The following is a 15,604-nucleotide window of genomic DNA, read 5'->3' on the forward strand; positions in this document are numbered from 1 at the left end:
CGAAGAAACTAAAAGGTACAGAATTCTCACTAGGTTTTTTTTTCATGTTCTTTGATGTTTCGATCTGTTAGTTTCTTGTTTTTCATCTTTGATTGAACTATTAGAGATCCGAGATATAATTTAAGGATACGGTTGTGTTGTATTTATAGAATCAAGATCCTCTACTGTGCGCTCTCCGACAGTAGAGGGTGCAGTGGTAAGATTATAGTACGCATTACTATTAAAAAATACTTGTTTGTTTTTAAACAAAATTGGTATTTTTTTATTTTAATTATTTCAAAATCAAAATTATATTTTTATATTAAAATATATGATTAAAAATCAAATTTAAAGTTACAATTTTATTTTTGATTATAAATATATATTGTGGAGGTAAAATGACACTTCTCTTATTATTTTTTCTTTTATAATTTTTTCAACTCTTTTTTTTAAAATGTTAATAAAAATTTAAATTTTTGTTACAAATATGTCATTCCGAATGAACCAAAAAAAAATGACGGTACATTTTTTTTAATATTATAGTTCTTTTTAAAAAAACTATTTTCTCCTTTTTTTATCTTGTTAATCTTTATTTAGAAGTTAAAATTTTATTAATCACATATTTGTAACAAAATTAATAATCTTGTTGGCTTTTTTATGTTCTAATTCTTTTGAAAAATTATTTTCTCCTTATATATATATATATATATATATATATATATATATATATATATATATATATATATATATATATATATTTCATGTATTTAGACATTAATTAACTAGCATTTGCTGCTGCAGAATAAACCAATTTTTTTGTTACAAATATATGATTAATAAAATTTTAACTTCTAAATTACATAAAAGATTAACAAGATAAAAAAATGAGAAAATAGGTTTTTTAAAAAGAATTATAATATTAAAAAAATTGAATGTACCGTCGTATTTTTTTGTTCGTTCGAAATCACATATTTGTAATAAAAAAAATAAACTTTTATTCATTTTTTAAAAAAGAGTTGAAAAATTTATAAAAGAAAAAATAATAAGAGAGACGTTATTTTACTCCCACAATATATATTTGTGATCAAAAATAAAATTATAACTTTAAATTGAATTATTAATCACATATTTTAATATAAAAATATATTTTTGTTTTTGAAATAATTAAAATATAAAAATATCAATTTTTTAAAAATAATTTTTTTAATAATGTTATAAACTAAAATTCATAGCACTGCGCCCTCTACTGTCGGAAGCCCACAGTAGAGGATCTTGATCCGTATTTATACCCCACAATTTTTTTCGTTAAATAGTTTTAAGGCAGAACTTGAATGAAATTAAAATTCAAATTTATTAACTCGTGACTATATTTCAATTCGTTCAGATAAATATTTAAAAAATGGGTTTTATTGTGTTTATTTTTATTTTAAAATGAAAAATCATATGTGTATTAACCATTGCTATTCGACGAAAAAAAAATTAATATTTCAAAACATTTATATATATATATATATATATATATATATATATATATGTATGTATTATATGTTTACAATATAATAAAAGAATTATGATAGAGGTACAATGGCTCACCATCTTGCTCTATTTCTTACAAATCATCAATTTTTCGAGTTGTTAAAGAATAACTCCGGTTGCATCATATAATAAAAAAATTTATTATAGAGGTACAAGATGGCTCACCATCTTGCTTGATTTCTTACAAATCATCAATTTTTCGAGTTGTTAAAGAATAACTCTGGTTGCATCATATCGGCTTATGAAAGAGTAGGTCTTTCATAAGACGGTCTCACGGATATTTATTCGTGAGACGGATCAATTCTGTTCATATTTACAATAAAAATAATATATTTGACATAAAAAGTAATATTTTTTTTGTGGATGACCTATATAGAATATCTGTTTCATAAAATTGACCTGTGAGACCGTCTCACATGAATTTCTATGCTTATGAAATTGGCCAAAGCAAAACATGATAGTAAATTGACATATGACAATACGAGCTAACCTTAACCCAAAACTTTTCAAAAAGGCTGAAGTTGATTATGAGAAAATATTTTCTTTAGTCATAGATGTATTAACAAACAATTATATACAAAGAAAAATCTACGAAGGATTTGAAATATCAAATTGAATTAGATTTTACCTCAAATATTATCTTTTCAATACAATAACAAAAGTCATCATTATGATTAAGATAATTTGGACACCTGTGATTAATTCACATCAATAGACACTCTTGAAGAGTTTTACTAAAAATGTCAAGTAATTTAAATACAAATGTAAAATGAAAAACTTGAAAAATATGAAATTTTATTTTGATATTTGAATTTTATATTTCTCAGAAGGAATATATATTAATTGGTCATAATACATAACAAAGAAAATATTTTTATATGGATATATTACATCTATGAATGGTTGTTTGATGATGCTCCAAAGATCTTTGCTCTTGAAGTATCATGTATAATCATGAATTGAAGATAATGTAACCTATATCAAATTTTGAGAAAGTAGCATGCAAAATCGAACAACTACTTAAAGATTTCGAACGATGCTTGCAATGGGGGGAGTAGTTCATATTGTACTCTTTATTATTATGAATTTTTCAGAGCGGTTTTTCATAACAAGTTGTTTTTAATGAGGTAATTAGTAAGAATTAAGAGATTTCATACTCCTTTTTATTTTTGGGTTTTTGTACTCTTTTTTCTTTATTGGGTTTTTGTCTCGTTGGGTTTCTTAACGAGGCACATCCATCATGAAGTGAACATACAATGAGAAATATATATTGTTGTACTCTTTTTCTTTTGCCCAAGCTTTTCCCACTGGATTTTATTGTCAAATTTTTAACGAGGCAGTACTTGATTGTGCATGAAATTTTGAATCAACCATATTGCCAAATGAAAGATTCAACGAAGTGGTTTAAAAGAGAGTGTTATGATATGACTGTAAATGTAGATGAGTATGTAGATAGATTTTCTATTAAGATAGATGTCTCAATTTTCTGACTACACATTTGCATTCTATCATGATATCTGAGTCATTTTTTGAACTCACTCGTCTCTCTTCTCTTATTACTTTTATAACAAAAATTCTATAGTGGTAAATTAAAAAAGATCTATATTATCCACAAATTTAAATTAGTTTCTTCTTATCATAAAACACCAAAAATAATTAAATTATGTTGTTTACATAATTATTCTGATTAATTTTCAAAAAATATCTTATAAAAATAATCCATAAAATCTTTTATTTAGTTATTTGTATGCGTAGAACCTCTTCTCACTTGTAGATTAGCTCAAAAATTTTGAAATCACTTTACTCCCGGATATATTCAGATTTGATACTGCTTTCACGCTCAAAAAATAACGATGGAGAGCATGAGTACTCACATAAAATCTCCGACGGATAATGAATCCGGCGAAGAAAACTTTGATCTTCCTGAAGAAATCATTCTAGACATCCTTTTGAGACTCCCAGTTAAATCTATCTTGAAGTTCAGGTGCGTTTCCAAATCATGGCTGTCTTTAATTTCTAGCCAACTGTTTATTGAAACCCATGTAAGAGTTTCGACGGAGAACTCAAAGTTGAACGGCCACAAATTAATATTTACCGTTCCTTATTCTCCATCTGATTCCGACCAGATGCAATGTTCAGTACGCTCATTGTTGTGCGAACAACCCTTGACTGATACATTAAATATTGATTATCCTATGAAACATCCACCCATGCATATTTGGATGGTAGGCTCTTGTAATGGGTTGATATGCATAGCCGAGAATATAAAAGATTTGTTCTTGTGGAACCCATCTATTAGGAAAACAAAGAGGGTACCCTCTATGGATCTGGGCCAGAACATATATAATTACGTAGCATATGGATTTGGTTTTGATGACGACGATTACAAAATCGTGGGAATTTTCTCTGTGTCTGAAGAGAGGCGTTATAAGTATATCATGATGGTTTATGGTTTGAGAAGTGATTCTTGGAAGAGAGTTGGGGAGTTAGAGGGTGGCATTCCATTACCAAACTCCATTAAGTTTGCCAGTGGTAAGCTTCATTGGTGGGCGTCACCTGACATAGACACACATTGTAAGAGGGATATTGTTTGTTTGGATTTAAAGAGTGGGACATATGGAACAGTGGAGCAACCGGATTATGAGAGAGATTACGTGAATCGCACATTGGGCGTGCTCGGAGGATGCATATGTGTTCTTGGCGATTCCGGCGATAACATTGATTTGTGGATTTTGAAGGAGTGTGGTGTGACTGTGAGAGGGTCTTGGAGTAAAGTTTCCCATTTTCCTTGCATCCAGTCATTTTCCTTGTTGTTGAAACCGCTATGCTTATTACCGAATGGAGAAATTTTATTGGTCAATGGAAGCAGTTTTATTGTTTGCAACCCAAGATGTAGTTCCTTCACGGTTCTGAAGTCAATGAAGTTGCAGGGTAGATTCTTTGATGTGGATATCTTTGTTGAAAGTTTAGTTTCACCTGGTGCCGAATGATCAATGGAGAGGGCAACATCAGTTTACCTCACTTCATTTTCATTGAAATCGAGATTTGAAAAACTGTAGCATTCATCAAGTAATCTGTTTATTTACCTTTTGTTTTCATATGTGACTGTCATATGAAATCCCTTCTTCCCAGGTTTGATCATCGTGCATTCTCCGACTTAAATAGCAGCAATTTCCTTCGGTTCATAGTTGTTTTTGGGGGACATACAAGAGAACAAGTTAATGTTAAATTTATTAGTTCTATATTTTTTAACCAAATATTCTATCGCAACTAAAGAATCGTCTTTGATAGGAAAAGACAGATTATAAGATCCATATGTAGAGTAGCATGTGAATGTGTATTGATGTTAAACAACAGCTGAGAAGGGAACAAAAAACCTCATTAATCAAGATTCCAGCAACAGCTTGCTTCAAAAGCTTGTTTAGTTTAGATTTTGAACAAGTTGAACTCCTATAAAATCTTCGGATGCTCGTCGATCGAGAGGCTGCTTGGATCATGGCGGGGAAATGAAGGGAACACATAAGATTCCTTCTTCTTGGATTCGATCATCACGGATTCTTTCGTTTCATGCCGACAATTTGGTGGAGCTTTTAGTCCTGCGACAATGTTGTTTGGACACGAGAAAATCTCAATATTCCATGTTTGATGAGAAGACGAATATAAAAGGTTTACATCTAAATTAAGTTAAAAATTCAACCTTTAATTTGGGAGAATTGGAAATAGATGTTGCATAAAATATGGCTTGTACTGTACATAAACAAGTTCATAGACGAAATGTATGTTTTAAATGTTAGAATTTTACTTAAAAATCATAATCATGTTTCTCCACATATATAAACATGATAATCAATATGCGAAAATAAATCGAGTATTATCTCCGGACATTGAAATTTTTTTGATTTCTATGCTTTTCCTCTGATTGATGTCTTCTAAGCACTCAACATACTATGTAGATAGTGTATATTTTTCTTATGAGGTGCGTGCTTAGGGACCTCAATTGCTGCTATTTATAGGCATCTCATACCCTCAACGAGTTTATTGTGGGAGCTTGATTGTCAAATGAAAAAACATGTACTCATCTCGATTTTCTAAAGTTGATACGGCGTATGCAAGTTTTTTCAAAAGACGTAGGCAATGACCGTCGTCAATTTCTACACGATACTTCTTTTCATATGTGTCATATTTCTTACATTAATCTACATCTATATCTATATACCTGTAAAAGTGTGGATCACTCATTTGTTTTTCAATTGTGAAAAGACACAAATGTCTTCTTTATTATTATGAATTCAAAAAATCATGTAAGGATATATTTGTAAAATTGTAACAAATGTTATTGTCATTACAACATACATTGATTGTAATAATTTATATGATTTCAATAATAAAATGTAACTCCTATATTAAATTTATCAAATAATTGATCTTTATACCACATTTAAATGTTTTATTCTTTTAATTTTTATAAAATATGAAGCTCTTAGAAAAATTTGGAGAGTTTGACTATAGTAAAAAAAGTAAAGATTTTAGTAGCGCTTTAATTTTAGTAATTTATATCATTTCAATAATAAAATGTAACTCCCATATTAAATTTATCAAATAATTGATCTTTATACTACAATTTAAATGTTTTATTCCTTTAATCTTCATAAAATATGAAGCTATTAGAAAAATTTGGAGAGTTTGACTATAGTAAGAAAAGTAAAGATTTTAGAAGCACTTTTAAAAAAATTATACATACAACAAATTTATAAATTCATTACACAAAAATTTGGTGATATTTAAAATATCTACTAAGATGGATTAATATTTAGACATTAAATGTTTAAAGCTAAACCTGACTATGGTTCTCAAGAACAGTAGAACCAAAATCAGACTAAATATTTTCTTAGTTTCAATTCTAAAATCAGTTATTATAATTTTGCAATTTAAAAAATCTGTAATAGAAAATTGTAAATAAGAAATTTTGAAAATAATATTACATAAAAATTGAATAGATATTTGATAATAAAAAATACATTAGAGAAATAATATTTTCTTCATATATAATTCTTACAAAAAATATTAAAAGAATAGCTTTTTTTAATAAAAATTTTTTTTATTAAAAATATTAAAAAAATATATTTTTAACTATTATAGTTATAAAGTGTAAAAAAAATAACAAATTTTTTCATTGTAAATTTTCTACTATTCTCATAAATTGTGTGTTGTTAGATTATTTACATGAAAAATTTTCTACACAATCATTAAATACATGAAGATCATAATAGTATTTTTTTATTTTTTAATAGAAAATTTCAACTTAAGAAACTTTGAAAATAATGTTACATAAAAATTGAATTGATATTTGATAATAAAAATACATTATAAAAATAACATTTTCTTGCTACATAATTCTTAGAAAAAATATTAAAATAATATATTTTTTAGTTTAAAAAATTATTAAAAAATTAAAAGAATATATATTTAACTATTATACTTATAAAAGTGTAAAACGAATAACAATGTTTTTCATTGTAACTTTTCTACTATTTCGTCTTTTTACTAACTTTAAATATTTTATTCTTTTAATTTTCTTTCTACATGTTATTTTATGATTTTAATGCAATTTTGTAATTATATTTTATTGTAGTTTCTAATTAAGTAATAAATCATAGTATCATAAGAAAATATAAGAAAAAAATAAGTACATATGCAATAGTACAATAACATGATAAGTATATAATAGTATGAAATTTAATAATAATATATTTATAATTTTTTAACTAAGAACTGAAAGTAAATAATTTAATAAATTATTTAATATAATTTATATCAATAATCATGAATGTTAATATACTAATAATATCATAAAATAAGAATCTGATACAAAAATTAAGAGAGTTAGCTATAATAACAAATTAAAATATTTTAATAGCAATTTTTTTTTAAAATAAATATATATTAGACAAGTGTTTTAGTGGAATCCTTCCTACAGAGGAAGAATAGAGTATTAGCGTTTTTCTCCGAACATCCATAAAATTCATGTGTCTTTACTTTTCACAAGTTTTTACATTTCAACCGTTGAAAATATCATTAGAAATATTGAATCGTCTTCCACACTTTTCACGTGGTTCATATTCTAACCGTTCGAGAAAATCTTTCAATCGCCTAAAAACGATTGAAGACAAATTTTAATAACATATATTTTTAAAAGAGTTTATTCAGAGTTTATTCACTTCATCTAAATTCTTTTCTGATCCCAACAATATACAATCACTAAACACATACAAATACATAATATATATATAATTGTAATTGATAGCTTAATGAAAAATATAAATTATATATTTTTAAAAAAATTATTTATTAACTAATGTATATGAAAATTAATTTATCTATGATATATAATTTTAAAGAAAAAGATAAAAAAGTTCTATATGAAGTTAAATAATATTTAAATTAAATATTATAGGTTATATTTTGTTATCAATATTATTATTTAATTAGTTTGATCATATTTTGATGAGTTATTCACAAATATTTTAAATTGATAATTATTTGTCTTTAGTGTGCTTCACTTATATAAATTATTATTTATGCATTTATAAAATCCATAATTTGGTTGATTTTTATGTTATTATAGCTTATACGTGGTGCTCAGATATATATATTTTCAAAATTTATTTCAGTTCAATTCGTTCTATATATTATGCTCATTATAATTTATTATATAACATAAAATCAATTGTTTGATTTTTAATTTGAAATTTTTTTTTTGAAAGTAAGGTATATAAGTTCTTAATTAATTTATTCGTCTAATATGACAAAAGACTAAACCAATATGTTAAGACTCATAAGAACTTTTCTCAGAAAATGGAGAGGTTTCATTGTTCGGCATACATCGAGAAATGAGCTTCCAAAATTGTATCCAAATAAAGAAAATGAACTATTTATACTAAACTAAAAATACAAAAAATGTGTTTTACTAAATGCATGTTTTGTGAATCTTATTCTACCAACACAATATAAATAAAAAAATGATTCAAATTAATTTTAGAAAAAAACCAAATTTTAATTTTTATTACATAATTAATATTCACGCACGTCCTTCTTGCTAGTTCCATAAATGTACTTACATGAATGTGAATGAAGAACGACGGTAGGTTTTGGGAGAAAGAAATTTTGCAACTTAGTTTGTTCTTTTATATTCAAATGTGGTGTTTTTTTTTTTACGGTTTAAACCGTAGACGAGACGGAGTTTTATTTCACGATTTTCAGTTTATCATGTGCAATCTTTTTTCCAAAATTCATTAAATCTTCATCATAAATTTACTAATTGAAGTAGTGAGAATATGAAGGGTCATTTGTTTAGGAATTATGAACAAACAAATCGTTTTTTTATGATCTTAGGGGGATGTATTCAATTTGGGAAATTTATTGACTTTTAATGACTTTTGTAGATTTTAAAAATCTAGAGGTATTCAATCAAGACTTTTGCATACTCTATAGAAGTCTTGTGGTATTCAAAATAGACTTTCATGGAGTTTTAAAAAGTCAAGTGGTATTCAACATTGACTTTTATAAACTCTATAAAAGTCTACATGTATTCAAATTTTCCATGGACTTTTAATAACTCCATGGAATTCATTGACATACAAACATTAAAGCCTAAGGTACAACTACAAATTGTAAAAAATTGTATTTGGTTCACCCCAAAGATTTGAATGGATTTTTAAAACTTCTAACTCTCTCTCTGTCGCTTCACATCACATATCTTCATATCTTCTCTCCTCTCATCTATTTCTATTACTCTCTCAAATTTTTGAAGTGTATCTCTATATATATTTTCATCTTTCTTTTTCAAATTTTTTATTTTTTGGCTGATTGTTCATTTAATAATTTTTTATTTTAATAACACGGGGAAATTTTGAATTATAGAATTGATTTTGTGATTTTTAATTTATGATTTATACAAATTAATGTAATATTCAATAATAATAAAAGATGATCAAAAAAATGTTGTTTAATTCTTAATAATTGAATAGTTTCGTAACAACAATGATTTTTTAACTTCATTTTCGTATTTTTAATTAATATATAAGCTATGATATTTTTATACAAAATTATATTCATACAATAATAAATAATATTATTTTTACATTTATATTATCAATTTAAAAATAATATTACATGTTAATCAATTGATGTATTTTAAAAAATTTACAAACATGCATATAAACCCACATATATATACATGTAAGGATTAAACGATTTAACTTTTAAATAAGTAAATTTATTTATTAATATAAATATTAAAAATAATTTCAAATTGAATATGTTATATATGTCAATTAATTATTGGTTCAAAGAAATTAATAAAAAATCACATGTTATAGTTAAGTACAAAATTCTATATAAAAAAAAATCTACAAAAGTCTATAAAAATCTTGCAAAAAAGTCTACATAAATCCACATAAATCTGTTTATAAATCTGTGAGATTCCATAAAAGACAATAAAAATTTATCAAATCCATAAAAGTCTATCATTTAAAAAAATTATTAAAAATTATCAAAACTCTGAATTGAATACACTTCACTTAATCACATTAAGTAACTCGTACGTTTTGAGAAAGCGCGTCAAATGTTCGTTTATATTTGATACGGCTTCAGCTTTCCCTCCAAAAAACCCATAGGAAAAGCTTTATACAATGAAGGGCAAGAGTCGCAGAAAATCAACAAGACGAAGAAAATCCAGAGAACTTCGAGCTCTACCTCTCGAAGAAAGATAAATATATATACCGCTCCCGATTTCCTCATTTCCCCTTCGATGGGGCTTCTGCTTTCATGCCTCCAAACCCATAAGAAAAGCTTTACAACGAAGGGCAAGAGTCGCAGAAAATCACCAGGACGAAGAAAATTCATAGAACTTCGAACTCTACCTCACGAAGAAAGCTTCGACATTCCTGGAGATATCCTTGTAGAAATCCTTCCGAGACTTCCGGTTAAATCTCTCTTGAAATTCAGGTGTGTTTCCAAATCATGGCTTTGCTTAATCTCTTGTCCGCAATTCATTAAGACCCACAGCAGAGTTTCAATGGAAAATTCAAAGTGGAGCGGTCACAGAGTCATTTTCGCCTGTTCTTACCCTCAGTACGGCCTCAAGCAATATTCGGTTCACTCATTGTTGCGCGAACAATCCTTGACTGATGCATTTCATATTTATTATCCTATTAAATATGCACCGAACCATGCTTGGCTAGGATCTTCTAATGGGTTGATATGCATCTTCGAGGATGTAAAAGATCTCATCTTGTGGAACCCATCTACTAGGAAATCAAAAAAGTTACCCCGTATTGGCACGAACCTAAAGATATATCGTCACATAGTAGCATATGGGTTTGGTTTTGATGAGTATAAGGATGATTACAACGTGGTGTTAATTGTCCGTTTGTTTGAAGAGGAGCGTGGTTATAAGTACAGTTTGAGAACTGATTCTTGGAAGAGGGTTGGGGATTTAGAGGATACTGGCATTGCATTATCAAATTCAATCAATTTTGCAAGTGGTAAGATTCATTGGTCAACGTCACCTGAGACTTCTTCGGGTTTTATGTGGGAGATTATTTGTCTGGATTTAGAGAGTGGGGTATGCGGAAGATTGGATCAACCAGATTATGGCGGAAGTGATATTGCTCTCACACTTGGGATGCTTGGAGGATGCCTTTGCATTCTTTGCTATGAAATAGACACTCATGTTGATGTGTGGGTTTTGAAGGAGTATGGAGTGAAAGGGTCTTGGACTAAGTTGTTTCGCTTTCCTTGCATTCATCGTGGTGGGAGATTAGTGTTCCTGAAACCATTGTGCATGCTACCGAATGGTGAAATTTTATTGATCTTTGGAACAAGTCTCGTCCTTTGCAACCCAGCATATGGTTCATTCAGGGTTCGTGAGGCAACAAATTTTGACATGGTGGAAATCTATGTCGAAACCTTAGTTTCACCTGCTGTGTTAAATGAAGAATGTATTGACATCAGTTTGGAAAGAGAACTCTGTGATAAACTTGAAAATATGTAAGTGCTTTTTTTCACTGGACTTGTTTGTTTTCCTGTTAGTTTCTTCGGATCATTTTCATGAAAATCGATGTCTGAGACACTATCCTATCCTATCCTATCCATCCTCGCGACTGTTTGTGTGCTCTTCGAATTTGTTGCTTCTAGAACAAAATTGAATCCCGTTAGTCACCCCGTGTCTATTCCTTCTAGATCCATTATCCATTATCCATCACAAACAAGATGGATTTAATACTCGGCCCTTTATCTTCCCGAGGGTAACAATGAAACTAAGAAGGAATTAAATCAATTTCGGAATGGAACGGTGGAAATAAATTGAATTGAATGCATTAATGTGATTGACACCGACTAAAATAGAAAAGATTTGAATGAAATTCTTTTTCATAACCAATCATATCTTGATTAAAAAATTAAAATAATGATTACTATTATTTATCTTTAATATTTATTATTATTATTATTTTTAATGTTGTTGTTGTTGTCAAATAATAATTAATTTTATTTATGGATTACTATTATTTAATTAATTTGTTATGTTACTATTAATTTCTTAATATTTATTTTCTATCATCAAATAATAATAATTGTTATTTTTATTATTGTTATAAAATTATTTTTATCATTTAATTATTGATATTATTTTTGCTACTATTTTTAATATTTTTTTACTTATTAAGAATAATTTTTTATTATCATTTATAAAAAATAAATGAAAATATTTGGAAAAAAAAGGGAGAACATATATATATAAATATTTATTATAATAAATAGAAAAAAGTAATAGAAAATTTTTTATTTTAAAAATAAATAGGAAAATTTGAGGAAGAGAATGGTAATCTAACCAAAAATGGTATATGGGAACATGCATTTCAACTAGGGGAAACTATAAATATATATATTAAAAAAAAACCAAGCCTATTTTAATTTGTACGTCAATCTTTGTAATGACATGAAATCTTATTTGAAATAAGTATTAATTAAGATATAACTGAAGAGTTTTTAATTAAGTATTATTAATGAATTGATTAACTGATGATCAACATGATGAGATCCACCAAATTTAAAATGGACTCAATCTACTTCAGATTGCATTATATCGAGAAATCCAACTACACGAATGACATTATGACACGTGGCAAATAATTGGCTTCAGATCTTCTGAATTGATCCGAATACAGCCTCAATATAAGTTGATTTCATTTGTTTCATGCACCGCTTCTCTCAACTTCTAACCATATATATTAGGTTTTTAGCCGATTTCTAGGGCAATTTAGTGTCGATTCCGTGAGGGGTTGGTGAATCGGGACACACATATTGAGACGTCATCAGTGGTTTTGGTCACATGAAGAGGGATTACCCTAACTTTGAGGGTCAAAGTTGAGGCAGAGGCTCTATGGTAAGCTCTTGCAGTGGAAAACGGTCTGAGGCCACTATGCAGCAGAAAATTTTTCCTACTCAAGGTTCCCGTCTTGGGGGGACATTACAAGGATCCCAGTAACGCCCATGAATCCAAGGGGAAATGTTTTCCCTAAACCGAGAGCAAACTGATGATGAAAACGAGAGAGTCATTGTAGGTAATTTTCTTTTATGAAGTATTCATGTATATGTATTAATTGACGTCGAGGCATCGCATTCATTCTGTGGCGTCTACTCGTTTAAAAAGTGCGGAAATTAAATTTTTTTTTTTAAAAAAAAACTCGCATTTACAAATTAACATTTAAAATAATCGTATTTATTTTAACATAAAAATAACGCGGTTTAAAATAATCAAACTCATTCAAAATCATACTGTAAACGTAAACGAATAAAATCCTAAAATCAACATCGTAAGAAAATGTTCATCTCATCTCAATCTCATAAATCGTAATGCGAAAAACGTGTGGTCCTCGGGTCGTGTCACCCCACCAGGTCTGCCTACTCAGAGTTCGGCACCTACAGTCTCCTGATCATAAGCTCACCTGCATCACACACGCCTAGTGAGTCTAAAGACTCAGCACACCTGTACCAGGAATAACAAGTACATATACATGCACACAACAGTGAAAAATATCATACTCAACATATCTTTCATGATCTTAAAAAGCTTAATGCCAACATACCTTTCATGAACTTTAAAAGCTTAATGCCAACATCCTTTTCATGAACTTAAAACATTAACATAAATGTGTCGTATAAAATCATGTCGTGTCAAATCATGTCATCTCATGTCATCATATACGTATACGTGTCGTGTAAAATCATATCATCTCAAAGCATGTCATCCCATGTCATCATATACGTATACGTGTCGTGTAAAATCGTATCATGTCAAAGCATGTCATCTCATGTCATCATATACGTAAACATTTTCTTTTTAATTGAATTCAGTTCATTAGTTGTGACTTTCGTATCAGCTCTGTCGATGGATCCATCTACATGTAACCGTGGTACCCGGCGACGAGGGACATCAGCGACAGCATTACCCGTCCACTGAGCCCGGGCCTCAGCTTATCATATCTCATATCATCGTATACATATACATCGTCAGTCACAACCAAATCACATCCTTCAAAAATAACATCATAATCATCACTTAATAAAAACATGCATATACGTAATTTTTCTTTTAACCAAGCATGCGATGTATTTATCATAATTTCATAAAAATCGTAAACATGATGCATAAACATTTAAAATATCATAAATTTGTGCTCAGGGCGCTGCCAGGACCAAAATCTCACCCTGGGTGCAAAATGACCATTTTGCCCTGGAAACCCGAAAATTATCATTTCACCCCTGGTACTCTAAAATTGACCCGAAGCTTACCAAACTCCTTAAAATATCCCAAAATATTTTTAAAATCATTCCTAGTCGTAAGTTCGAACCCACAAACAAAACTTAATCGCTTTGTTTTAAAACTCGAACCGGGTCCCAGTTTTAACCCGAATCGAATCAAAACACAATCACATTTTTTCCAACTTATTGTCATATCTTAAAACACTTTAAAGGTCCTAAATCAATGTCATTAGATCCTCCCACTCACACCTTAAAATTTCAGAATATGTCCAAAACACTCGGTCCTACCCTATATTGCCACCTCATGCAAGCCTTTCTTCCCAACTCACGTCTCCAACATATTTAATATTCCTACCCACCACTATCCTCACTTGTCTAACCCCTAAGGGTCACCGAAAACACCTTAATTAACCTCCTAAACCAGCTTAACAGTAGCATAAAGCTGCTGGACAGAACCCGCTCTTGACGAACGCCTCAAACTCTAGTGTCGTACCTAGCCAACTCGAGCTTAGCCCTCTCTAGATTGAACCCAACCTGTACCAGCCCACTACTGGACCGTGACCATCCCGAGGACTCACTTAAACATAGTCTACAGTCCCATGCAAATCGAGAAGCACTCGCACTCGCCATCCAACCAACAACACTCACTTGCGGCCAAACCCGATCACCCGACTCCAAGCGGTTCCAAGGGCATGACCAGCAGGTGGTGGACCTCCCCTAGCCTCGGTTAGACCCTCTTGGATCGAGCCTTATCATGGTTCAGCCCCTGCCCGACTGAACTATCCCAAACCGTACACCAAACTACCCGACACTCTAGCCACACGTGATCCCTTCGGCTTTCACCAAGTGCCGTGTATTCCTTAGGCTCCTACCATCGAAACACCATAAACCCAACAACTTTGTCCCTAGACAACCACAAATCGGCAGCCCCCTTGCAACCAAGCACAAAAGAAAACGTGAACCACCAACATATATTGCAAGAAAACCCACAAGAAATCAGAAATCCTTTATGCACATGATGGGATCGAAACTTGCATAAAAAAAAACATTCAGCAGTATATAAAACGAGTGTGAAGCAGAAAAAATGATACAATGCGTGCCTTTGTTGATTGAAGACCAAGAACGAGGTGAGGGAACCCGAGAGAATTTTTTTCCTTTGCAAGTATGATTGAAAATCAAGGCCACCAGCTGGTTTTAATTATGAAACCGAGGATAAGGGAATTTGAATAGGGATGTCTGTTGTTGGGAAGGTGATAATGAGTGT

The 15,604-nt window shown here is 29.6% G+C and overlaps 2 protein-coding genes and 1 long non-coding RNA gene across 3 annotated transcripts; 2 read left to right on the top strand and 1 right to left on the bottom strand.

Moving 5' to 3' along the window:
• Positions 1–3,309: 3,309 nt before the first annotated feature.
• Positions 3,310–5,210, top strand: LOC140829732 (F-box/kelch-repeat protein At3g06240-like). Its single transcript, XM_073193038.1, has one exon. The coding sequence runs from the start codon at positions 3,369–3,371 to the stop codon at positions 4,503–4,505; it is 1,137 nt and encodes a 378-aa protein (XP_073049139.1). The 5' UTR covers positions 3,310–3,368; the 3' UTR covers positions 4,506–5,210.
• A 5,103-nt stretch (positions 5,211–10,313) lies between these two features.
• LOC140829733 (F-box/kelch-repeat protein At3g23880-like) lies at positions 10,314–11,636 on the top strand. The gene has a single exon (XM_073193039.1). The coding sequence runs from the start codon at positions 10,325–10,327 to the stop codon at positions 11,567–11,569; it is 1,245 nt and encodes a 414-aa protein (XP_073049140.1). The 5' UTR covers positions 10,314–10,324; the 3' UTR covers positions 11,570–11,636.
• A 1,620-nt stretch (positions 11,637–13,256) lies between these two features.
• LOC140830796 (uncharacterized) lies at positions 13,257–15,604 on the bottom strand. Its single transcript, XR_012117672.1, has 2 exons — positions 13,718–15,604; positions 13,257–13,683 (listed from the first exon to the last, which is right to left on the bottom strand). It is a non-coding gene; the product is annotated as an uncharacterized lncRNA (long non-coding RNA).

This window comes from Primulina eburnea, chromosome 4 (assembly GCF_022965805.1).
Source record: "Primulina eburnea isolate SZY01 chromosome 4, ASM2296580v1, whole genome shotgun sequence".
NCBI lineage: Eukaryota > Viridiplantae > Streptophyta > Magnoliopsida > Lamiales > Gesneriaceae > Primulina > Primulina eburnea.